Raw genomic sequence first — 25,515 nt, forward strand, 5'->3', positions numbered from 1 at the left:
ACACAGGAAAAGAATATCTGTTCATCCTTCTTGTTTTCAGTAACCTTCAAACAGTTCCTCAAAGGGCTCCCACTCTGCTATTTTAAGTGTGAACAGTCTACACAGCGTACTTCTAATTTGTTTTGTTTTCAACACTGTTGAGGACAGGTGTGAGGAAAAGGAAGATGTTGGATGTTGTGACATGGGGAAGAGGAGAATGGTGCCTCCTATCCTGTGGATCAGGGCTAAGGCAATAAGTGGGAAATGGAGAATAAAGGCAGTGACAATAAGGGAGATTCACAGGAGTGCCTTAGGCTGATTCCTCCCTGCAACAATGTCCAGAACGATCTTCAGGATCAAAGCATAGGACAGAACAATAAAGATAGAGCCAACTCTAAAGGAGCAGAGAACCAAGGCCAGCCCGCAGATGATGTTCATAAGAACAGACCCACAGCTGACTTCATCACATCAGGGTGGAAGCAGACAAGTGGCATATGATGATGTTCTTACAGAAGGGTGAGCAGGATGGGCAAAGGGGCCATTAGTGCCACTCCTGGAGCCACAGCAGCTGATCCCCTCTGAGTAATGCAGGATTGGGTCAGGACCACAGTGTAGTGCAGTGGGTTGCATATGGTCATAAAGCAATGAAAGGCCATGGCCAGAGGATGGCTGACTCCATGGAAGAGAAGGTGTGGATGAAGAACATCTGAGCCAGGCAACAGTGGAGTGCAATCTCTTGGTGTCTGAGAAGAAAGACATGAAGTACAGTAGGCAGTGTGGATGCTAACATGCCTATGTCAGTGGCTGCAAAAATGGACAAGAATATATACTGAAGCTCATGAGGGCTTGGATTCTTTTGTATTATGTGAATTATGGCTGTTCACCGCAATGGCAATCACTACAAGATGCTCAATGGTACAGAGATCTAGATATGAGATTCCTTCAGATATGGGATTCCTGAAAGAAGGAAAAAAGGTGGCTAGTAGTGGGTGCCATTGAACATAGACATGATGGTTAAACCTAAAAATGAGAACCTGTTTAGGAAAGTCAAACACTAAAGTTAATTCAAGTTTATCAGTGGCTGAAGAGAAAGTCTAGAGGCAGAAGCAAACTAAATATTGTCACATGCAGAGAAAAGTGAATAGGGCTAAATTCAGTTTAATAAAAAAGCCTGCATAGATAATTTTTAGGTGATTTATAACTGCTCTCATCGGGGCAATTTTGTTGATGCAGTGGTAGCCCACAAATACACTACTAGCATAAACTATAGCCAAGGACTCTGAACAGAAACGCTGATAGAACAAATTAAGATTCACAAAGCATGTAGTTAATGTAGTCAATTTAAAACATACAGCAAGAAACAGAAGGAGAGAGATGGGTTAGTTAACACAATTAAAATAGTGTGCAAGTGGGGCAGAAGGCCCACAGTATATGATGCTGGATTATGCAGTATTCACATGGTCTGTTTCTCTCTGCTGGTGTTAGAAAGACCAGAGGTGGGATTTGACCAAGGGGATCCAGCAGATGGAAGGCACCTGGAGCCAACACTTACACTTACCTCTCTCAGGCACACGGTATGTATGGCCAAAGCTCTAACTCACCAGGAAGACTGCTGAACATCTATCAACTTTACCTGTATTTCTTTTGCTGATAACATGAGGAACCAGTATGAAATAACAATGGGTATTTCTAATAGGTGACTGATTTAGATATGTAACACAGCTGTCATTCTAGACATGGCATTATCAGCCCCCATGACTTGCTTTTTTATTGAAGTATAGTTGATATACAATATTATATTGGTATATAACATAGTGGTTCAACAATTATATACATTATGAAATGCTCACCATAAGTGTAGTTGCCATCTATCATCAATAACTTGTTTATTTTGCCTTTTTATCTATAAATAATATTTTGTTTATTTGATCATATATTCCATATATTCTATCTTTAAAATAATATATCCCTACAACTTACCTACTATTTATATTTACCTTAATTTATGAATGTTCCTTATGTCTTATAATCTGCTTGTTTGCTCTTCAAAACCGTACTGAATAAATGCCATGCATTCTACACTGATGTCCAAAATTACTAGTTTATTCACTATGTCTGCTTAATGCATGTTGTGAGTTTTATCTAATCCATTTATTTTCTTGCTTTCTGTACCCAAATTAAGTATTCTCAAGTAATACAACAAATATACTTCACTATTTCTAGAAATACAAAGTGTACTAAGATATGATATCTACCCATATATAAATCAGTGTTTGTTGAGCATGAATAATAAATATGAAGAAATAAGTGACTAGTGGAATACACTAATACTAACATAAGATATATCTATTAATAAAATGGAAAATAAATGAATGAATTATAATTGTGTGGGGCAGACCATATTCAATAGAAGCCACACTAGGCTTAAATATCCACAAAAGATCTGTACCCAGAAATATCAGGTTGTTTTTATACATTTCTTTCATAAGCATAGCCACGAGAATGCTTTCACAGAACTTTGGGGGAAAAGGGTGTGTCAGTATAAAACTAACCATCGCTGTTCATCAAGTTGCTGTGCAGGAGTACCTAACGTGTGCCTATAGACCTAACACTGCAAGCTACTAGCTATTTATGACTTTCAAACAAGCATTCTCTCCCTTACCCTAGAGGGTAAGGAGAATAGAGGTCACTCTCATGGCAGGAAGGAAGTGATGGGGGCATAGTGAGCTCAAGTGGCTTCCACAAGAATCAGCTGCTGTTGCCTAAGAACCTTTTTAACCCATGTTTCCTATATCAGTATGTGTTATATTACATCACACTTCTTGATGTTAAAAAGATAGAAATAGAACATTTAATAAAAAAGAAAAAAATAATAGAATAATGATTTAGTTAACTAAAGGAATAAAGAAATAAAGAAAATTGATAAAAGAGATATGAAGAGTAGTGATTGCCTGTGACCCAGAAGTTCTTCCTACAGGCAGAAGAGACAGAACAATAGGAAGCTGAGAGACACTGAGAGTCACCCCATACCTACTGAGCACTTACTACGCACCGCATACTGTGGAGGATTTACAGGTGATGCAGAGGACATGCAATCGATGATTCCTCTTCTAAAGTCCCTCATGGAATCTGATAGAAGCACCAATTCAAAACTATAAACAAAGAAAGCCATTACATAATGACCTTTCCCATATAACAGAACTTTACTAAGTATTTTTCCTTCAAACATTGTTGCATTGACTTCACTCCATCAAAGAAGTCAGGCTTATCATACCAAAACTTAACATAAATAAGTAAATAAATAACACAAAACAAAGCAGAAACAGAACACATTAAGCCTTAGAAAGGTAATTAAGTTCCCAAGGTCACATGACTGCGCCAGCCACTATTAAAACCCAAATCTTCTGTCCTACTGCTGTACTCTTTCAATGATACACTTTTGTTTAATCATTTAAAATATATAAATAGCACGGATAGAGTAGGTAGACAGTAAACATACAGAAGGGTAGTACATGAGGACTTGAAGAATCATACAAGAATTCCAGAAGAAAAATGCAATGTGAGCTTGGAATTGCAGGATTAAAAAGCCTTAATTAGAAGAGGCAAAATCAGGAGTAAGTCCAGGCTGATGACTTAAAGAGGAACGGTATGAAAATCAGAATAAGACTTATTAGGGAAGGGCCTAAGAATATTCTCCTCAATAGAATGAGGAATTGTAAAGGAAGGGAAAGTAAAATAAGATGAAACAGCTAGTATGAAGTCTTGGTGGAAGCCACAAGGTCAAGGGTAAAAAGGATGTGGCAGAATGAGGGTTCTGCCAAGTACTAGAATGCAAAGTCATCAATGTGAAAGGCAGTTTAGATTTAGGATGAACTCCTTGGCAACTCCTATGGTCATTAAGATGTCAAGTGGTGAGACTAAGCAAGAGTGTTTGATTCCCTAGGGAGAGATGTAGGCAAGAACATTTCTAAGAGGAAAGAAAAACAACCAAAGGGATTTAATTAACTGGACACAGGAGAAAGAAATCCAAGCCTCTCATTTTACATCAAGATTTTGAGATTGGTTTCTTGGTTTAGAGAATGATGTGAAAGACTATTTCAGAAAGTCTATAGCAAGAATCACAACTTTCAAGAGAGGATTAGGGGGAAAAAACCCATTTAGATTTTTTGCAATCATTATCTCTAATGGCTTATTGATACTTAAAGACACTGGATTGGACACAGAGGTAGAAGTTAATTATGGTGAAGGGCAACATCACTCATATGGAAGTCAAAGCTATAATTTTTAGATGATGCTTATGATGGGAAGGATGGTCAAGAGGATGAGAGCTAATGATGCCTAGTAGATGTCCATATTCAGGAACTTGAAGGAGAAAAAAGAGCAATGAAGTAGAGGATACACATTAGTAAATTAAGAAAAAAAGAGAACTGAGTAGTGGTCTGTGCTGGGACTCAAAGAATGAGAGGGTCTCAGCAAATAGAGAGTCATGGGAGTAAATGCTCTATTATTGAAGCTGGAGAATTGAGAAATCCGCCATGTTGTATGTGGTGATGAGAAAGGTTGTTGGTAAATGTGGTTCCCGGAGAATAGAACACAAGAAAGCACGAACAAGAAGAGGCATCTAGGAGTTAATGGGTAGTGACAAACTAGTAGTGGAAAAATGTAAATTATAACATATAAGTTACAGCAAAAACAGTATTAGATTTTTTCAAGCAATCTGAAATGGGGTTTAAGAGCATAAGCTCTGGAGTCAGATACCCAAACCAGAGTCCTGCTGCTCTCACCCCTCCAATTTACTAGATTTGTGATCTTGGGCCAGCTCCTTTATCCTTTATTCCCCCAGCATTCTCTTCTGTAAAATGGATCAACTGGAATCTATCACACTGCCATTAGGGAAAGAATTCAAATTAGAAAAATAAGCAGAATGTGCACTGTTGGAAGTAAGGAACTGTAAGAAAGGAATATGAAAGGTAGGTCTTAGGAAGACGGGGTTTTGGAAGGACAGAACATCTTCCCTTAAAAAATCTAATTCTGGAAGTTCTTTCATTTCTAGAATACAAGAGTACAACAGCATTATTAAAGTTACAAACTCTGCTTTTTTAGCACTCTGCACAATGCACATACAAAAAATTGTATTTTTTTCTAAAAGTATTCATGTACTTTTGGACAACATACAGCATATCAGGTATTTGCTCTGAGAAAGCCTTACAAGATAGGAGCTACTGAGGTATGGAATCTTATTTCTTGTGAATTAATTTAGGGCTGTGGAGCAATGTTGTCTCTGAATTATTCCTGGGTTGTGTGGAAGAGGCTTTATTGGTTACTAGAGGTGGGAGAAGATGACATGGATAAGGCATGAGGAGCAGGAAGTTGAAATTACCAGGCAATGCTCATCCCATATGTTTTCTTTAAATATTCCAACATTAAGTAAGTGAGATTCTGTATACGCTCATAAGAGAGTATGTTTGCCACTATTACTGTAAAACATTTGTGTGATCTTTAACATTTAGGTAATTTAATTTAAAAAAAGCACAGTTAATGCCATGGTAAGAAGTTAGCTATTAGAAAGATAAAAATGTTTGAGAAAGAGAAAATAGATAATGGGCAGCTTATAGAAAAGAAGTTATTAAAAAAAGAAAAAAGGAAAGAAAGAAAACAGAGCAGGAAGTACATCAGTTTCAGAGTAGTATTTCATGCTTATTTCCACAGGCCCATATGCTAACAAGAGGAATCCATTTATGAATAAAGGGGAAAGAAAATTCAACCTTGTGGAGTTTGTATTTTAGTAAATGAAGGAAAGAGAATGATGAAGACACCCTGCTTTCTGAGACACTTGGTTCAACAGAGGATTATCTTCCTTATGTTTGTGTCTTAATACAAATATGCAATGCAGTTTTTACTTTTCATGTGTCTATTCTTTGCCTCTCCGAGTAGGGGCTATATGTCTCTACTGAGTCTATCCTCAGCTGTCTCCCAAGGCATCCACTGGGCCGTAAGTACTCCTTCAAACAGAATGATCTCAGTATTCTCTGACCATCAGATGGAGAAGACCTGGCCCGACTGTGCTAAGGAAATATGATAAGGTGCCCTGGGAGAGGAACCTGGATCCTTATATTCCCAACTGTTACTACTTATGTATCTTATGCTCCTTTAGGTTCCATCAGATATTAGGATAAATCAATCTTTCAGTACCAAAGTCAGAAATATCACCTTAGCCAGATCCGTTAGTTTCAGATAGTCAGGTAAATATGCTATTTGTGCAATGAGTAAGAGAACTCACATTGTCTGGACAGAAGGAGAGTCCTCTATACTCTGGAGCACAGGACAACTCAGGATTTATTAGAGAAAGGAAACCTGGGTGTGACTTGGTTCTTTAAAGTATGGATTAGACCTCTTTCAAATCTAGGGTCCACAATATATAATACAAAGAAGAGTCAGATCTGTGGTGACATGTGATAACTACCCAGAAATCTCTGTCTCCCAGAACCACCTTCTTGTCTAGTCTGTTCCAGTGAGCAAAATTCCACACTGTTATTTCATTTCTATAATTATATTTTTTTCAGATATGAACAATTCTTTTTACGACATTGACCCAGCCTCTCATTGGACATTACCATATCAATCTCATTTGGTCTAGGGAATGTTCTATATTTTTAAAACCATTTCCCTTTCTTTTATTGAGGTGAACTCACATATAAAATTAATCATTTAGAAGTGTACAATTCAATGGCACTTAGTACATTCACAGTTCTGTGCAACTATCACTTCTGTCTATATCAGAATATATTCATCACTCCAAAATAAAGCCTCATACTCAGTAAGAAGTTACTCAACATTCCCATGGCCCTCCAGCCCCTGGCAACCACAGTTCTACTTTATGTCTCTATAAATCCACCTGCTCTGGGTATGTCATACAAATGAAATCATACAATATGTGACCTTTTGTGTATGGTTTCTCTCCTAGAGGGAAACAGACAGATGAAGGGAAGAGAGTCAGGATGTCTTTTTCACTAAGCCATACCTGACTACTAGTACAAGATTCCCCTGCCCTTGAACATGTTGTGTACTGCAAACCTTATCTGTTTGGTTTTTAGGCTATACACCAAGGGGTTAAGGACTGGGGTCAAGAAGAGGAAGAGATTGGCCATAGAGACATGGAGCAGAGGAGACGTGAATGTACCAAACCTATGAATCAGAGCTAGCACGATGAGTGGCACATAGAAGATGCAGACAGTGAACATGTGAGAAACACAAGTATTAAGTGCCTTGAGCTGACCACCTTCTGAGGCAATACCCAACACTGTTTTCAGAATCAGGATGTATGACATGACAATGAACACAGAGTCCACTCCAAAGGAGCAGAGGACAAGGGACAACCCGTAGATGGTGTTGACTCGGACAGGGCCACAAGCCAGCTTCATGACATCCGGGTGGTAGCAGTAACAGTGTGACAGAGTAACACCCTTGCAGAAGGACAACTGCTTGAGCAGGATCGGCAAGGGAACCATCAGCATCACACCTCTAACTGTGGCTGCGATCCCCATCCCAATAATCCGAGGAGGGGTTAAGACCACAGGGTAGTGCAGTGGGTTGCAAATAGCTACAAATCGGTCATAGGCCATGGCCAGCAGGATGGCTGACTCCATGGAGGAGAAGGTATGGATGAAGAACATCTGTGTTAGGCAAGAGTGGAACTCAATCTCTCTGTGATTTAGGAGGAAGACCTTGAGAACTGTAGGTAGTGTTGATAAAGACAGACTCACATCCGTGGCTGCCAACATAGACAGAAAGATGTACTGAGGCTCATGAAGGCTGGAGGTTGCTTTGATAACAAAGAGGATGGTGCAGTTTCCCAGGAGGGCAATTAGATACATGACGCACAGTGGAATAGAGATCCATGTTTGCTGAGCCTCCAGTCCAGGAATGCCTGTTAGAAGGAGAATAGGTGGCTGGAACCAGCTATTGTTTGTAAGCCCCATAAGGATATGTCTTAGATTCCAGCCCAGATAAGCTTCTAAATGTTCCTATTGGAAGAGAAAGCACAGATTTTTAAGACAGGAGGACATAATGCATCTGACCCTCTGGGGCAGCACTAATCCTAGGCATCTTTGATCCTAAGCATCTTTACCTCAAGGAGCTGACCCTTAAAATGTTTCCAGACTTATCTGAATAACTATGTGGAGTTAGGGCAATGTGTAACTTCTATTAAAATGTAAAAGCTACTAGTGTTTCTTTGGCCTAGAACACTCCAATCATTGATCAAGTGGCAATAAAAATTGAGGACATAGCTTTCTTTTTAATTCCAATCCTTAGACAAATTTCATTCTCTGAACTCTATTTCTTAATTTAGTTATCTTTGCATCTACCTTTATTCTCAATCACCTTAAAGGAAACTCTTTAAAAAGTTCCTGTATTTCCCCCACATCGACATCATACCTATAAATATTCAGCCATCTAGAAACCTGGGCATTTTCTGTCATTTATACCTGTAGAAATAAAGCATAGGATATTTCAATAACACACGCAAACCCTAAGTCATTTTTTATAAAAACTCCATGTAATGCCATTCATTTTTACAATTAATTTATGTGCTATTTGATGTTATTTTTAAATGAAATGCAGATTTTTCAAAATATGAGTAAAATAAAATCATTAAAGTAGGTATTGTCATTACATCTTATCTGGTGCTAGAATTGTATCAAATATTAACAAATAATGTCTTGAATAAAGTTTGAAGTATCTCTACCTCAAAACATAGATACATTAGAAAATAATAAATATAAATTCTTCAGTGACTATGTTAAAAATAGCATAATTACAGGAAATGGTGTGAGCACCTATGTTCTTATCCTACCAAGAAGAGTAGGAGAGATTATATATGATTAGTTGAATACAGCTAGATTTAAGTGGTTTGTTTATAATTGCAAGAAGAAACAAAATAGTGATAAAACTACATTTAGATATGTGGGATGGGGGAGGGAGAAAGGTAATATCACCATCCTAAACTCTTATTTGGAAGAACATGATATCAAAACACAATAAACACAATCTTTTTGTAAAATCATATTATGTAAAAGTATGGCCAAAAATAAAAAAGTCCAGAAGAAAAATTAAATAGAAATTAATGAAGGATTTCTTCTCTGGAGATAGGGAAGATTGGGAAAACATTATTTTTCTTCTGCACTCAGCCAAAATTAGAATGACAGTGCTGTTTTTAAGTCATGTCAGGGTACACAAACAAAATTATCTAACCATAGATGTCAATAAATCTTTGAAAAGCAGATTTCAGTTGAATCACCATGTATATATTTCATGCATTGCATTGATGTATAGACCTCCTCTTGTCCAGTCGTCCATTCACATATTCTTGGCAGTGAATGTCAACATCCTATTACCTTCTTTCATTGTATGCCTAGTAAGGAGTGTCTATAAAACATGTTCTTTTAGCTGAGGGACTGAGTCAGCACCTCCAAATAAGGGCCCCCAATGAGGAGGCCAACTTCTTAGGGACTTAGAATTCTAAGCTTTATATAATTTTTCAGCTGTACACATGGAATGTCAGAGTCACTCATGTAGAGAGAAAAAAGAGAAGAAAGTCATGGTTCATAATAGACCTGGGGCACCTGAACTTACCACAGACTCTGCCCACACAGTCACTCACCATGCTGCATCCACCACATGGAGACCTGGGAGGCTCACAGACATGGAGTTCTGCCCCCACAACACACCGTGTACCTCACTTAAATATACACCAACACCTAGACTACAGGTCCATATATACACACAAGCAGATTTCCTTCCTTTGTTTCCACTATCTTCCAGAATGTCTTGCAATCCATTCTCCTCTCTTTTATACTCATCTTCCCCTTCTGTTTTGGCACCGACCCAGTCAGTACTACCACAGGCATTAATGCCATTAGCAGCACCACAGCAGCCACCAAAGTTAGACCCAGTGTTTACTTAGTCCATTTTGTTTCCTATTACACGTTTCATGCTTCTTCTGCACCGTATGTTGAGCCCTTTTAATGAGAACGTCTCTTATTCAATCCATTTTATTTTTTTCTTGTTATTTCCTACTCTAGTCAGATTGGTCACTTAATTTAATTCCACCATGTATGACTTACTCATTCCAACTTCAAAATATGTGTATAACCTCTGATGTGATCTCAGATGTGGTCATGTTTCAAATCCATTGGTGATGACTAAATTCATTGGTTAAAAAACAGTCTATATCCAACATTCTATAAAATATTCCCATGATTATTTAATATTACAAGAATTCTTGCAGCCATTAAATCCCTGCAGAATTTATTGTTTTTTTCTGCCTGTATTTGATATTTACCATGTATGATTTTATATTGCTTTCCAATTGTAACCTAAATGAGTTTCCCTTACCCGATCTGACCTTAAATGCATTTAGGATTGGGATTGTACCTACAGATATCTCAGTAAGGAGAGTCCAACACTCTTTGGACAAACTAGTAAATTTTGTTTTAACAGATAAATTGCTTATTGAGAGAATCTTACAGTAGCATAGATTTGCTAATCACTAACAAAGAAATCCAGGCTCTCTTTTAAACTCTGATGTACATAATGTTTTGGGGATCATCCTCCCCACTGAGGCTCATTTAGAGTGGAAGAGAAGATGCCACTAAGTTTGAAAGGACAGCAAGAGAGTTGTACAATAAGGTAAAGAATATTCATTCTGGTGTTTATCAATTTCCAGTTATGCTTGCGCTGGATTTCCATTTCTCCCTGGTGGATTACCCTTTCATGCCAGAAAGACATTTTTCAGACTATCTGGGAGATTCAAAATACATTTAACTACTCCAATTAAGTATGCCCCACTTCCAACCTCTTAAAACATTCTTTTAAGACATATAATTTCTCCAGACTTCCCCCAGAACCCAAAACAAAACCGTGGTCTATCACTTATGTACAGTTGACCCTTGAACAACACAGGGGTTAGTGGTGCTGAGCCTCTGACACAATAAAAAAATCTGAGTATAACTTTTTCACCTCCCCCAAAACTTAGCATACCATTGACAGGAAACCTTACTGATAACATAAACAGTCAATTAACACATTTGTTTGTGTTATATGTATTATCTAATATGTTCTTAAGGTAAAGTATGCTAGAGAAAAGAAAGTGTTTTTTCAAATTGTTGCAAATCTGCAAAAAATTTTCTAATACATTGAAAAAAATCTGCATGTCGGTGGACCCACAGAGTGCAAACCCATGTTGATCAGAGGACAACTGTACTGAGTCCACATCATTTAACCTTGAACTCCATAATGCTCCACTTGGCTCCTTAATTAGGCTTGTGTGTTCTCTTTTTCCAACTCTTCTTTTTTGTTGCAATTTCTAAGGACACTGAGCTTCCAGTACTTTCATTCTGAGTCTTTGGAAAACTTCGATTAAACAACTTCCAAAGACTATGACCCACTTCTGTTCTTTCAAGAAAAGCAAATTGAACAATTAAGTTTATGTTCTGTGCTATCCCTTCAGCACCTCCAGCACCAGATGACAAGTGAGTTTGCAAGACAGTTCTTCTCTTTTAGACTCACCGTCCTTGGCATAGACAGAGGACAGAGGGTTTCCTATGAGATATAAGAAGCCTCTGTTAGAGGTATCTGCCTGGCACCAGAGTTATCTATTGCAACAAATAGAGAATCTTAGATGGAAGGTGCCTGAGGGAGATTATCAAAACAGTCCCATGAGATAGTGGTTTCACTGTGCCACACATAAGATATCACAAAAAACAAATTACTTGGAAGCAAGGCCATACCAAACTTCCTTCACTCAATAATCCAGTGTCCTCATAATTATATACATTCAAGAGTAAACCCATTTATAAGTCTGCTGTTCACCAAAATATCTGAAAAACTCTTTTTAAGAGTTTTTTTCTTAAGTGATCTTTAAATATCTAGGCTTCATTTGAATCATTTTTGAGATGAGTTATTTTAAACTGTACGTTTCTACTGTCTTTTTGAGAAGCTGTGGGTTGGAAACTATTTCTTGTAATACATTGTTATGAATGCTAATTGTTGTATTGTTTCTCAACATTGTAATGCTATAGACTTTTTGAGAGTTTTAGGATGATTTATGTTAGTCTGAGTTAATGTAGCCTTAATAGAAGTTTTTATTTTCTCCCCCTTTTCTTCCTGTTGAGCTATTAGTTTTAAGTTATTTCCTCTCCTTTTAAGGTTTTATTATGTCTTTCATGTGGTTGTAACACTTTTCTCTCCTGCAAAATGTTAACCTTTATTCTCTATATCATCCAGAATGCCTAGGACAGTATTTAGTATATAGAAGACATTCAAGATATACTTGATCAATGAAGGATAAATGGTAACAAGTACTTCCAGTCAGGACCAAAATGGAATATGAGGGATTAAGTTTATCCTCCAATCTGAAACAACCAAAATAATTAGACAAAATGTATGAAGCAACAGTTTTCAAGACAATGAATATGTGGCAACCAAGAACTATAATCCCTGAGAGTCAGTGGATCACACAAAATAAATCCCCAGCCTAGTGCTTTGAGAGCTTCCAGGCCATTGTAAAAAGAACAGAAACTCAGACAGGCCCATGACCTTAAGTGGAGGAGTCGTTGCTAAGAGGCCAGAGGCCCAAAGTGCTCAGAGTCCGTGGGGCAGAGTGGTAGAGAGAGGACTCACACAGAGAGCCTAGGGCTCTGCAGAGGCCCCTCCAGCAGTCATCAGAGCACTGACTGGTGCCTGTGTATGAGGCCAAAGAAAGCACCATTCAAAAGAACAGAAGTACAGGCCTAATGCCACACATAGTCTGCATGAGCACCTGTTCCCAGTCACAGTTCATAAGGCATTGGGCAGAGTACTTGGAAAAATAAGGTCCCCGTAGTGGGAGTAATTAATAATTAGTCCTAGGCTCAGTGCTCTCTGGTCATGTCTCATAAATCTTAAACACAAGAACTTAAGGACCAAACTGTTTCTAGATAATTTAGATGTAATATCAGAACAAAACTTACGAATGTTTGCAGTTATATAAATAACTGTCTTAGGAATAATTTACAATAAATATAAATTATGCACAACAAGGTACAATTTACAACATCTGGTATCAAATATGTGCATGCCACGAAGCAGGAAAATATGACCCACAGTGCAAAAAAAAACCACAATCAATAGAAATGGACCCAAAACTGACATAGATTTTAGAAATAGCATATAAGGACACACAACAAAGCAGGAAAATATGACCCACAATGCAAAAAAGAAAACAATTGATAGAAACAGACCCAAAACTGACATAGATTTTAGAAATAGCAAATAAGGATATTAAACAGTTGTTATAACTCTATTTCACATGTTGAAAAATTAAAGACATGTGAAAGTTACACTAAATCTGAAGTATAGATATGAAGACAACTGGAGGAGGACATTTGGTAACTAATTTGTATTTAGCTTAAGAAAGATTTTGGTTGAAGGTATAGATATAGGAGTTATCAGATGTCAATCACATTCAGATTGAGAATCATGCATCAAACAAAGACAAGTCTAAGAAAGTAGTGTTATCAGGAGTGAATATGTGGGTGTATGTGTGCATGTATGTGTTCATGTGCATGTAGTAAGGGAGACCATGAAGGAGGAGCAGATCCAGAGTAGAGAGGGAACGTGCCATGTGGAGGGGACTGGGGGCATTTACCTAGAGACATACAGGTCTTAGTTCCATAAAAATATCGATATCCAGATTTAATTTATGGAATTAAATTTGTCTACCTTTAGCATAAAAATGGTAAATGGTTGAAATTGCATTAGAGAACAAGGGGATCCCTCAAAGGAGTATAGTTAAATGTGTGAAGTAACTGATGTTAGAACAAAGAGAAGTAACTACACACGGGAGACAATGGCAATGAGGAAAATGGCTTAGACATTATTGTAAGGAGTCTAGATTGTTGAAAGTATAATAAAAACCATTATTAGTATCATCGACCTATTCCTTACCTTGGATCTTTGTAACTTTACGGAAACCCCCTGCAGTTTGCAGTGAGGGCCCAGCATGGGCGATTCAGCTAGTAGACTTTGGCTGTGAGGTCACTATCCCCTTCATTCTGGCTCTCACCTGGAGAGTTACAGCAGCTCTCTTAGCAGTCCTCACCTGCCCTCACTGAGGTTCATAAGGACCCCCTCTTCACATGCATGCCATATGGGAGTTAAGGGAAATTCAGTAAATGCTTTTTCAGATCTCCTCTCTAAGCCACGTGCCATTTATACTCTAAGACAACTGCTCCATATTAGCCGAGTGCTAACATCAATTTTATTTCAAATTTCTGGTCTGAAACTGGACTACTTGCATTTAGTGCCCTATTCGGCTTATTTAGGTATTTATTAACATGTCTACCAATTCCACGAATGAAGACTATAGAGTGGGGAGAACACTGGGCTTCATATTCTCCTTTTCATTCTTCTCTAAAATCCACATCATCACTGCTCACAAGAAAGGCTTTTATTTCTCTTTGTATCTGAGAAGCATTTCCCTGTATAATCTTCACATCTCTGTGGGGGAATTGCTGTGTTCTAAGAGCCACCCTTTATCTCTTCCTATGGGAAATTAATCCGCATGGTTTTATTACAGAAGAGAACAATTATGAGAAAGAAAATATATACCAATATTTAAAAATAAACTTTCCTTAGTATTTGAACTACCTCTTTAGAAGCTCAACACACTAGACTTTCACTGAAAAACTTCCTTGGATGTTTGTAATTTAGTGGAAATCTTCTGTGAGAACTTTCATTGAGATAGGGAAGGGGTTGCGTGTGTTCTAGACTTCATCCTATGACTGAAAAAAGGGGAAGGTAGGTCTTTGGATTTATTTATCAAGAGGGTAATGCATTGAAGATTCAGAATCTTATCCCTAATTAAACCTTAATCTGGCTTCTTAACAGCCTTATCTCATTTCAGACAATGTTCAATGCCAGCAGGGCATGAGCCAAGCAGATTACCTCAATGTTTTCTGTCCTTACTACACAGAAGAATTATACTATCCAGGGAATCCCTGGTTCTCATGAGAGGCTCATATGAACCCCATAACAGTGGATTCCATCAGGTCTGTTCCTAAACATAAAATGCCATAGAAAAGTATATTAATCAGTATGGGGCCCTGTGAGTATGAACAATTTGATTTTATATGGACAGATAGTTCCATTTTCATGCTTATTTATTCCACTCCTTTCAAATAAGGGTCCTTTAAATCTTACAATTCTGGATTCGGTGGGTGCATAATAGAGCATTTGGTCTTTGCTGTATAGTGTAAGTATAATATATATAGATTTATACTATTTTCACAATATTTCACATACAAAAAGTAAATTATACTGAACATTTTCTAACTTCAAATGAATGATTTTGATGCTGTTGGAGAAGCACTTCTTCTACTTGATCATTCTAAATACTTATTAATGGAGTGTTGTTTAAGACAGCATGGATGGTAAATGAGAGTACCAGGGATCTTTGTGGTTTTAAAAGAACTGATACACCAGAAATGTGCTTTAAACTTGAGACATTCTATGGCAATGGTGGGAGATATTAAAGGCTCTATTTCTCCCCATATACATATCTCCCCCACTACACTAGACAGTGAGCAGGGGTCTAGGGTTGTATATTACTTAATATACCTGTTGTTGACACAGATTTAGTATAAGAACAAAAAGGTTTTAGAAATATTTTATGATAAATTGCTCTATTTTTCTCCTTCCCTGGATTTAATGCTATTTTTAAAGACATAGCATATTCCTAAGGAGTGTGCTCCCTCAACACTAAAAAATAAACCCTCTTGCTCTGACAATTAAACTCTTACAAAAATGTATACATTGAATAAGTGAAAATTTCAACAACATTCCACAGTTCCTTAATTTGTTTGTCTGTCAAAGCACTCAGTGTGAGTTGCTGCCTCTCATAAGGCTGCTCTTAGTTCCCCAGGATAGTCTAAGAAGTGTGCTCTTCCCACAAGCCTATCCATTCAATGGGCCTTTCCTGGACTTTCTAAAAGGATCGAGTGCTCAGAAGACCACAGACACTTTCCTGGAGCCCCCAGTTCTCCTAGATCTCCTAGCATAAAGTTACAGAACCAACCTCTGAGCCAATGTTGGGAACTAGACTAAGAACACACAGCCTATCTGGTGGGACCTCTTGTCAGCAGTTGCAGAAGAGAGGAGGTAATAAGTACCTGGTATTCCATATTGGACACTAAGTGACTGCAGGGTTCTGAAGGGGTTCCCTCAGTCAGGTTTCAGATTAGGCCTATGTCTGGTACAGGGGAAAGGACATGTGACTATTTTTTCTGCCATATATTCCATGTTGCAACACTTTCTCAGGGCTATGGCTGAAAAAGATCCAAGACCGGTGGTGGAAGCATGTCCCATGTCTGTGAAATGATACTTGTTATTGATGGAAAATAGCTGGCTACCTGACCAGGCCATGTTCTTTTGAGCTAATTAAGTGTGGTTTATGTTTCTTGAATTAGTCAATCTCTGTGAGGAAGAACTATTTCAGAATGAGAACGTTGGGATAATTCCAGACTGGAGATTGAAATGAGAAAAGGTTTTAGGGTTTGTTGCCCCAACTGCAGTCAGTACAGGTAGGATTTTCTGTAAGTAAAGAGAAATTCTTGAAATTTTTAAAGTTCTAACAGCTTTCTGTGTGTTGTTCCTTTTTTGCTTTTGGTTTGTTAGTTAAAACTCTCTGGAACAAGTTAGTGCAGAATGGGTTTGCCTCATTTCATCCAAAACAGAAAAGGAGTTGAGACACAAGGCTAGATATAATGGGTGTGGAAGTCAGTTTCACAGGACAGGAAGAGCTGGAACCTCAGAAGGCTCTGATGGCAGTGTTCGCCTATTGTTTTTCTATTTGTGGAGGGTGTTATCTATCTGTTTAGGGCAGTGTAGAGGTAGGGTGGTAAAGAAAACGGGAATGATAAAATATGAGATAAGTCAGAAGCCAAGAATATGCAAAGAAGAGATATAAATGGTTGGGAAGAAGGAGAAAAAAGATCAAAGGAGAGCATTTAAGTGAAACTTCCTTCTTGCCAAGTAACAAACCCATGTGTCCTGTTGGACTGCCTGTATCTGACCAAGGTCTGGCTATCTCTGAAAAGAGGGTTATAAATTTCTCAAATCATTTGGCTCACTGTTTACTGCCTTTCTTCCTGTCATGGTTTGGGGGTATGTTCCCACAGCTGCAGTGGGATGTTGCTTTGAGTGAGTTAAGCAATGAGTATTAGGGAGAAAGAGAAATGATATGAATTATAAGAGAAGATGTTAGGGTTCTGAATGATAATTAGAATAGAACTAAATGGCTGAAGGTGAGAAAGGCAGCCTAGACTGTGGACTATGGCAGCTATACCATCTCTGCTTGTCTTACAAGCTGTGGTTGAGTTGGTATCAAAGTGGTTTTCAAAGTCAGCTCATTTCTGTGCTTTTATGGGTTTTATTTTAATATATTAGTACACATTCATTTAAAACATGGCATCCTCAATACTTTTGAAAAGAAAGTGAACAGAGTGGGCACAAGACAAGACATAAATGGAGAAGCTCAAATGCAGCTTTGAAGTCAGAAATAAGATGGAAGGACCAAGGACAGTATCTCTTACCTGACTAGCATCAGATGAAGAAGGCAAAATCCCTCTCTGACCAAATCTGCTCTTTTCTCTCATCTTGGCATCTCACCGATCTTTGGGAACCACTTGTCCAGTCACTCATCATTTCTTTCAATTGACATACAACTAAGCTCTTCCTATGATTATAATATCCCCCCTCTCTCTGTTTGACCTTTCTGGATCCTGGAAAATTGAATTTCGCTGGAATGAAATCAGTTGACCCTCTGATCATGTGTAGCCTCTCCTGGCAGGATAGCTTTAGCTGTACTGTAATATCTTTCTCTCTCCTCACTTCCAGACCCTTCACTACCATTGGAAAATTATTTACTCATTCTTGTATTCTGCTCTACACACCTTTTTCTCAGTAGTATCTCTTCCAGACATCTCTATTTTGTTCTTTGCTTTTTTTCACATGAGCTTTGTCACTAACACAAATAAGCATTGCCTTTTATTTTATTCTGAAGATCTATATCAAATATGAGTCTCTTGAAAATTGTCTATATACTCCTTAATAATTTTCTGACTCCTTTTTGCCTCAAGGGAAGAAGCAAAACATGCATATAATAATATGATTGAATTGTCTTTTGTCATGCTGGAAACTTGATTCCAAAAATTGTTCATTTCTTACTTGCAATTTTCTTCACTACAAAATTCCTGTGACATAAACCAACACATTTATCTCTTTTGTTCAAAGAAAACTTTTCAGTGCCTTTGGTCCTTCCAGTTACTGTTTTCTTTTCCTTTAGCACCAATCTTCTCAAGAATTGCTCACAACTGCTGTTTTCAGCTGTTATACATCAAACATCTTGCAATCTATAATCAAACTTCACTCTTACTAATTCCTTGAAATTGTACTAGACACTAATGAAGGTCTAATATTTTAATTTCACATCCTACTCTCAACACAACAATTGGAAAGTGGCACTGAATAAGAATAATAGTAATAGCAGTGGTAAAAAGACTAAGAACATTTAAAATGTAGTAGGAAGACAGGCATATAATGCCAGGGAAAGAAGGAAACCAAAAAAGGGATTGCTCAAAAGTTGCAAATGAAACAGTATATTAAACAAATAGGGTTTTAGAGCAAGATGACCTGAGTTTGAATCTCTGCTTGGTTAAATACTGGCTAGCTCTGTGACCCTGGGCAAGGTATTCAACCCGCTCATGCCATAGTTCCCTAATGTGTGAAAATGGAGACCATACTAGTAGCCATTGTGTTGGGTATTATTATAAGTAAATTGTATTTTGTGAGCATTAAATTATGTAAAGTGGTAAATACAGGATATAACTCATAGTAAATACCCAAAAGTTAGTTTAATAATATAAATAATATGGGGAATACAATGTGTCCTTTGGATTAAAAGCCAGGCAATTGAAAGCTGTCTCCGTGACCAAGCAGATTATGTCTTGGAGGTATAGATAAGGAAAAAATATAATACCCAGAACTCTTCTCTTCCTCTTTTTTCCCATTTTAAATCCAATAGGATGACTGAGAGTAGAACTGAACTGAAATATTCAGCCTTCTATAATTTTTGCCTTTTATTTTCTTTGCTTTGACCACCAAGTCCATGATTGAATTTTCAATTTGTGTATTTAGAAGAGGACATAGCACTGAGCTACTTCTATTTCAACCTATATGGATACAGAGTTCAGCCTATTTTCCTATTTACTTTTGTCATTCAGAGAAAATTGTACTCACCTATTAAGTATCATGATCTAGTAGTTGAGCATTTGGGCTCTAAGTTTAAGTTTTGAATTCCAGGTGTCTGGCCTTGGTAAGGCACATTTACCCTTTCTGGGCTTCTTTATATTTATTTTTATAATTGGCATAAAACATCACATATCATAAGGTTTTTGAAAGGATTAAATAAGATGATTTACATAAAGCTTCTAAAACAGTATAAAATACATAACAAAAATTTAAAATGTTGCCTATTATTACCTATTATAATCAGTCTGCATCCCACAAACACTGGGCCTGCAGGACAAAGAAAGGAGGCTCCTTTACTTCTTCCTCCCGATACTCAGTGTCAGAACATTATGGGACATATGACCTAGGTAATCTATCAGAGTAGGGCACCTGATATGGTACACCAAACCATTTCAGTTTCTCCCTGTGGAAATAGGAGAAAAATTTTGTCAGACATCAAAATGTAAGAACTTACAGCACATGTGTTAGTTAAAGCATTGAAATGGATCAAAAATTCTTATTTGTTCTTCAAATGAATGTAAAAGTAGCACTTATCTTTCTGGTCATTGTAGGATAGTACTATGAACCACATTTTTTCACCATAAGCAATAATTATTACTGTTACTGGCAACAGTAAAAGGTGTCCATCAAAGAATAAAAACAACAATGGGATGTCAGAAAACACAAATAGTTAATAAAATAATGAATAATAAAGGAATTTTACATGTTCATTTGTACAAATATTAAATAAAACTCACAAGTGTGTGTTAATATGCTCACAATATTGATGATAAAGGTGAAAAATAAAAGCATATATGCACCAAATGAATGTATTATAATACATTAAAAAATAGAAAGAGTAATTATTATAAAATAAGATACCAAGATGTGAATGGAAATAAGCTTAAAATATTTTAAAGATAAACTACAGGTTGCAGAATGATACCTGTCAGATAATCCCAAATAAATGGATGTACACAGACACACTATTCATATATGGTCCCACATATACTTGCATATTTGCATAAAAATTCTGGAATATATAGAATTCTACTGATATCTTGAAAATTTTAGAAAGAAATATTTTAATTAAAAGAATTCTTTTTAACTTATACATCATTTTTACTCACTATCCTTTTTAATTTTTTTAACAATTTACAAACTTTCATTTCTTTATTTTTTAAATCTTTAAAATTCAATTGTAATTGACATGCAATATTATGTAGTGATCCAGTATTTTTATACATTACAAAATGATCACCTCTTTAGGTCTAATTATCCTCTGTCATCATACAAAATTACTACACTATCACTGACTATATTCTTTATGCTATACATACATCCCCAGGACTTACTTATTTTACAAATGGAAGTTTGTCCCTCTTGATCACCTTCATCTATTTCTCCTTATTATGTCTATTGATTATGCCTATTAATTCTTCTTGTTCAAATGAGATACTTAGCATTAGCATTACTCTATATCATTCCACCTCTCCTACAGATGTTGTTTTCCTTAAATAATAGAATCTTCTGTCCCAGTTATTATTATATAAATTTTCATCCAATAATTAATTGCTTAAGGAAGTATTCTGGCTTTATAGTTAATTGCTTTCATTTTCTCCTGGAATTATTCTTTGATTCATTTTTCTGCTTACTCTGTCATTCTGATGCAGAAGATCTGGGCATTTCTGTAGTAGGATTGTCAGAGAATAATATTATGCCTCCTTGGGACATTATCAGCTCATTATCAAAACATAAACAAAAACACTTGTCTGGTTACAGAATTCTTAATTCATAATCTATTGTGATCTAGAATTACAAAATTCTAGATATGGGTTATTAAAAAAATTTAACTATGTATCCAAATGGCAGAATTGGTTAAAGTGTAAGTACTGTAGTTGGGAGACAAATCATATCAGCCTACCAATTCCTTAGAATTGATAACGTTTTGAAAGAAAGAATTTCTCTAATCTCCATTATTTATATCTGTTGTCTTAATGCACTATTTGTTTTCTGCATAGAACTGGCCAAAATGTTTAATCATTTTTTTGTTTGATTGATTATTATCTTCCTTCATCTTTTCCATCACACTCAAAATGTAAATACCAATAAACAAACCATGTTTAACTTGTTCAGCATTATATCTCACTATCTTTGATAGGATTTACTACACAGAATCATTCAGTCTATTAAATAACTAGATTCAGTTTTTGTGTTTAACTTTAGTGAAGATAAATTGTGAATGATTAAATTGTTTAAATATCACCAGAATATTTTATATTACCTATAAGTTAAATTATTGGACAGTTTGCTCCAAAACTGTCAAGTAAAATTGACAAGCCAGGCAGGGATTTAGCACGACTTTTTTGAATACCTGGGATATGTAAGTTGTGAGGCATAGTTTCAGCTTGCACTCCATGATGATAGGAGCTATGCTCTCCATTATAACCATAAGTTTATAATAAGATAGTTTGTTTAAAAGAATACAGTTATGTGTCTGTCTGATTTTGTAAAAAATTTTTAGGAATAATTCTTATTTTATTTTATGAGTTGTCAATGGGGAAAATAAATCTAAGCTTATCATGGATTTCTAACTTCAACATAACCACTAATTAATTTTAAAGTCTCTGATTTTTTGGGAGGTATTCAATATTTTGCTTAAATTCTGTGATATTTTCCTTAAGAATTAGAAGAAAATAGAAAAATATGCAGAAATGACCATGGCAAATATTTGCTTTCCATGCATGCATCAAAATTAAAATTTTGTAATATTTTTAATCTATTAAATCTATTTTACTCATTATAATTCTCTATTCTTCTTTCTCCACTATAGAAGAAAAATTTCTAAATTTTGTCTTTGAAGTCCATTTTTAGACTCCAAAAATCATATTTGTCTGTGAATTCATGTATAATCAATTATAATTTGAGAATTTTTTTACTTTCATAAATGCTATTTGGCCTAAATAGTGCTCTGGGACTTATTTTTGTGGTTCAGTGTTCTCTTTTAATCTTATGTTGATACATACTCATATAGGATAATACTGTTCTTTAATTGTTCAATGTGACACATATCTCCTTGGAATTACAGTAATTCAACAGTGACAACAGTATTAAAAGTGTTGTGAAACTAAATTACCATTGTTTCCTAGTAATTGAAAATCTCTCTACCTCAATTTCCTCATCTGCCAATTGGAATGATCATGATTTACCCTATAGATTTGCTCAGAATATGAATAGCAAGGATAATTACCAAGTACTTCCATGGTATCTGTCTGTTATAAAGTAGGCATTTGGTGAAATTAAACCTAGTATTCTTTTTATGACTATTGTTATTATATTAATGTGATGGTTGTGTTATTAATAATAAAGATGTAAACATTGAAAATAAACCACCAATTTGGGGGAAATACTTTTATAATCATATGGTGTGTGTGTTTATAACAGCTTTATTCAAAATCAAAACTATAAAACAATAAAGTGTTGATCAATCAATGAACAAATAAACAGTTTGCAATATATGATAGAATGGAATCAGATTTCATGATAGAAATAAACTGTGGATGTCGGCAATCACAAGAACAAATCGCAAAAGCATTCTTTCAAATGAAAGACTCCATACATAAGATATTATATTATTTATGGTTTACTGTATATGATCTTCATATTAAACTTCATATTAAAAAGTAGAGGCAGAAATTAGAAAGAAAGAACTGTCATGTAATTTGAAACTAAAAGCTATTACCTTCTAAAATTTACAGATCATTTAACAATTGTGGGTTTTAAACTATCCATATATATATATACCAGAAAATAGTAAGAGTCTTAATGAAGAGGTAAATTGGAAACATATGTTATTTCCCTATAGTAACATTCCATGCTTGTTCTCTCTCTTTTTTAAAAACTAGGACAGAGTTTAAATGAGATATGGGCTCATAAGAAATATTTGCAAATGGTTTTCAAATGGTAGTTGCTTTTTGTATTTTGAATTATTATTTGGAGAAACAACTTAGGCATAAAAGTCTCTTTCTTTGTACTCTGCCAATTACTGGTAGTCTCTATCTCCAGGTCAGTTACTGTTTATAGGAAGCAAATGGGGAAAGATTGTTGGACTGGTGGACAACGTAGCATAGCATCCATATTAGTTTTGTGTTGTTTGTTTCACTACTTTTTAAATGACCCAAATAGTCTAATATCCCTATGATGGTCTGTCCATGACATAACCACAGGCTAAACTGGAGAGCAGGGATGACAGCTGCACAGTACACAAGAATGCTGCCTAGAGTAGTGAAAGTGGACTAAGATCATTACTGATCATTCAATAATTACTTGAAGGACTTTAGTCAGAAAAATTTACCTTTTCCATACTGGGTGGATCTCAAGCTATTTTCACTCACCTGAGCACAATAAGATATAAATTTTAATAGTAAAACTACCTCATACATTAATATGGTTCTTAGCTCATTATATATGTATTTCCTGATTTACACAATTGATCACAATATAACCCATGTAAATTCACTGACATGATAACTGTGGGAAAAAAATGAATATGAAAGTATCTGTTACATGGAAAACATAATACAAATAGGAGCCACTAAATATATTTTTAATTACTTACTGACCCTTACCCTTTTGAGCTCCACTTGTTGACTTTTAAATACATTCATATTTGATCTCAAGACTTACATTCCTTTGAAGTAAAACAATCTCTGGACTCTCTTTCGTATTTGCTGGGTCTTGATACTATAAATAATGGGGTTCATCAAGGGTGGGAAAAGTATATAGATGTTGCCCATGAAGACATGAACCCAAGGTGAGAGGTGCTTTCCAAAGCGGTGCACCATGGTCAGCCCAATGATCGGGATGTAGAAAACCAAAACAGCACAGATGTGAGATACACAGGTCTGCAAGGACCTTCTCCTCTCCTCCCGTGATCCAATAGCTAAGACTGCATGCAAAATCATGATATAGGAGATAAATATGAGGACCGCATCCAACAACAGGTTGCTGATCACCAGGGCCAGACCGTAGATGCTGTTGAAGCGGATGTCTGAACAGGCCATTCGAATTAAATCTTGGTGCAGGCAGAAAGAATGAGAAAGGATGTGGGGACGGCAATAATGTAAGAACTTTAGGTTAACGATGACTGGCGGTATGAGCAAAGAGCTCCTACATAAGACTGTCATCCCAATTTTTATGATTCTGTTATTAGTTAGGATGGAGGAGTAGCATAGTGGGTTCCAAATGGCAATGTAGCGGTCAAAAGCCATAGCAAGGAGGACCGAGGACTCCATGAAGGATAGACCGTGGATGAAATAGGACTGGGCAATGCAGGACTCCAGGCTGATCTCACGAATGAGCCCCCACAGGATGCCCAGCACTGTGTACATGGTGGACAGCCCCATGCACAGGTCAGTGAGGGCCAGCATGGCCAGGAAGTAGAACATGGGCTGATGTAGGCTCGACTCAGTCCAGATCACGTGAAGCACCATGCAGTTTCCCAAGAAAATCGTAGCATAGATTGAGGAGAAAGGGATGGAGAGCCAGTGATAGTCGTCTTCCAGGCCAGGAAAACCAGTGAGAACAAATCTGGAACTATTGAAGTTCAAGACAGACATTAGATGAGCTTACGTTCCCTTATTTCCTAGTAACACTTACCTGTTTTTGATACAAAATGAAATAAAATACAATTTCTTAAGTGTCATAAACTCAGCAAAATAGAGACCTGCTTCTTTATTCTTTAGGTCAAAAACCTGTTGCCTAAACATAGATTTTCCAGTACTAGTGACTAGGTATGCCAGAAGATTAGGGAATTTTATGCAGAAACAAGAATATTAATGGACTCATAGGATTTGGATTTGGGGATGGACTTCTGGGAGTTTCTGTTCATTCCTAATGGAAGATCGTGTCTGTGTACTGTTGCTATGGCTGGCATCATTCTCAGGAAAATATGAAACATATTAGTAATTTTTCTCTTGGGCACCACAGCTGTTTCTTTCACTAAGTCCAAAGGGCCATACATCCCAAAGGAAATGACCAGTTAAAGTAATTTAACTGCAGAACATAAAATTCAGCCAAGAGAATCCTAACCAATTAAGTGGAATCAGAAAGGTTTTTTGCATTCCATGTTGCTTATCCCCTCAAATTATTTACGTATTTAACTTATACTTTATTTTTTCTTCTCTATTTTCATGCATCTCTTTATCCTGT

At 36.4% G+C, this 25,515-nt stretch overlaps 2 protein-coding genes and 1 pseudogene across 2 annotated transcripts; all 3 read right to left on the bottom strand.

Moving 5' to 3' along the window:
* Positions 1–36: 36 nt before the first annotated feature.
* Positions 37–988, bottom strand: LOC118912088 (olfactory receptor 51I2-like; annotated as a pseudogene).
* Positions 989–7,007: 6,019 nt separating this feature from the next.
* On the bottom strand, positions 7,008–7,958 carry LOC118912090 (olfactory receptor 51I2-like). The gene has a single exon (XM_036884873.2). The coding sequence runs from the start codon at positions 7,956–7,958 to the stop codon at positions 7,008–7,010; it is 951 nt and encodes a 316-aa protein (XP_036740768.2).
* Positions 7,959–23,987: 16,029 nt separating this feature from the next.
* Positions 23,988–24,923, bottom strand: LOC118912186 (olfactory receptor 51V1-like). Its single transcript, XM_036884978.2, has one exon. The coding sequence runs from the start codon at positions 24,921–24,923 to the stop codon at positions 23,988–23,990; it is 936 nt and encodes a 311-aa protein (XP_036740873.2).
* Positions 24,924–25,515: the final 592 nt, after the last annotated feature.

Source organism: Manis pentadactyla, chromosome 9 (assembly GCF_030020395.1).
Source record: "Manis pentadactyla isolate mManPen7 chromosome 9, mManPen7.hap1, whole genome shotgun sequence".
In the NCBI taxonomy this organism is placed as follows: domain Eukaryota; kingdom Metazoa; phylum Chordata; class Mammalia; order Pholidota; family Manidae; genus Manis; species Manis pentadactyla.

Bases quoted from the DNA above. Each gene is read 5' to 3' on its own strand.
- LOC118912090 (XM_036884873.2), bottom strand. From the start codon at position 7,958: ATGGGGCTTACAAACAATAGCTGGTTCCAGCCACCTATTCTCCTTCTA.
- LOC118912186 (XM_036884978.2), bottom strand. From the start codon at position 24,923: ATGTCTGTCTTGAACTTCAATAGTTCCAGATTTGTTCTCACTGGTTTT.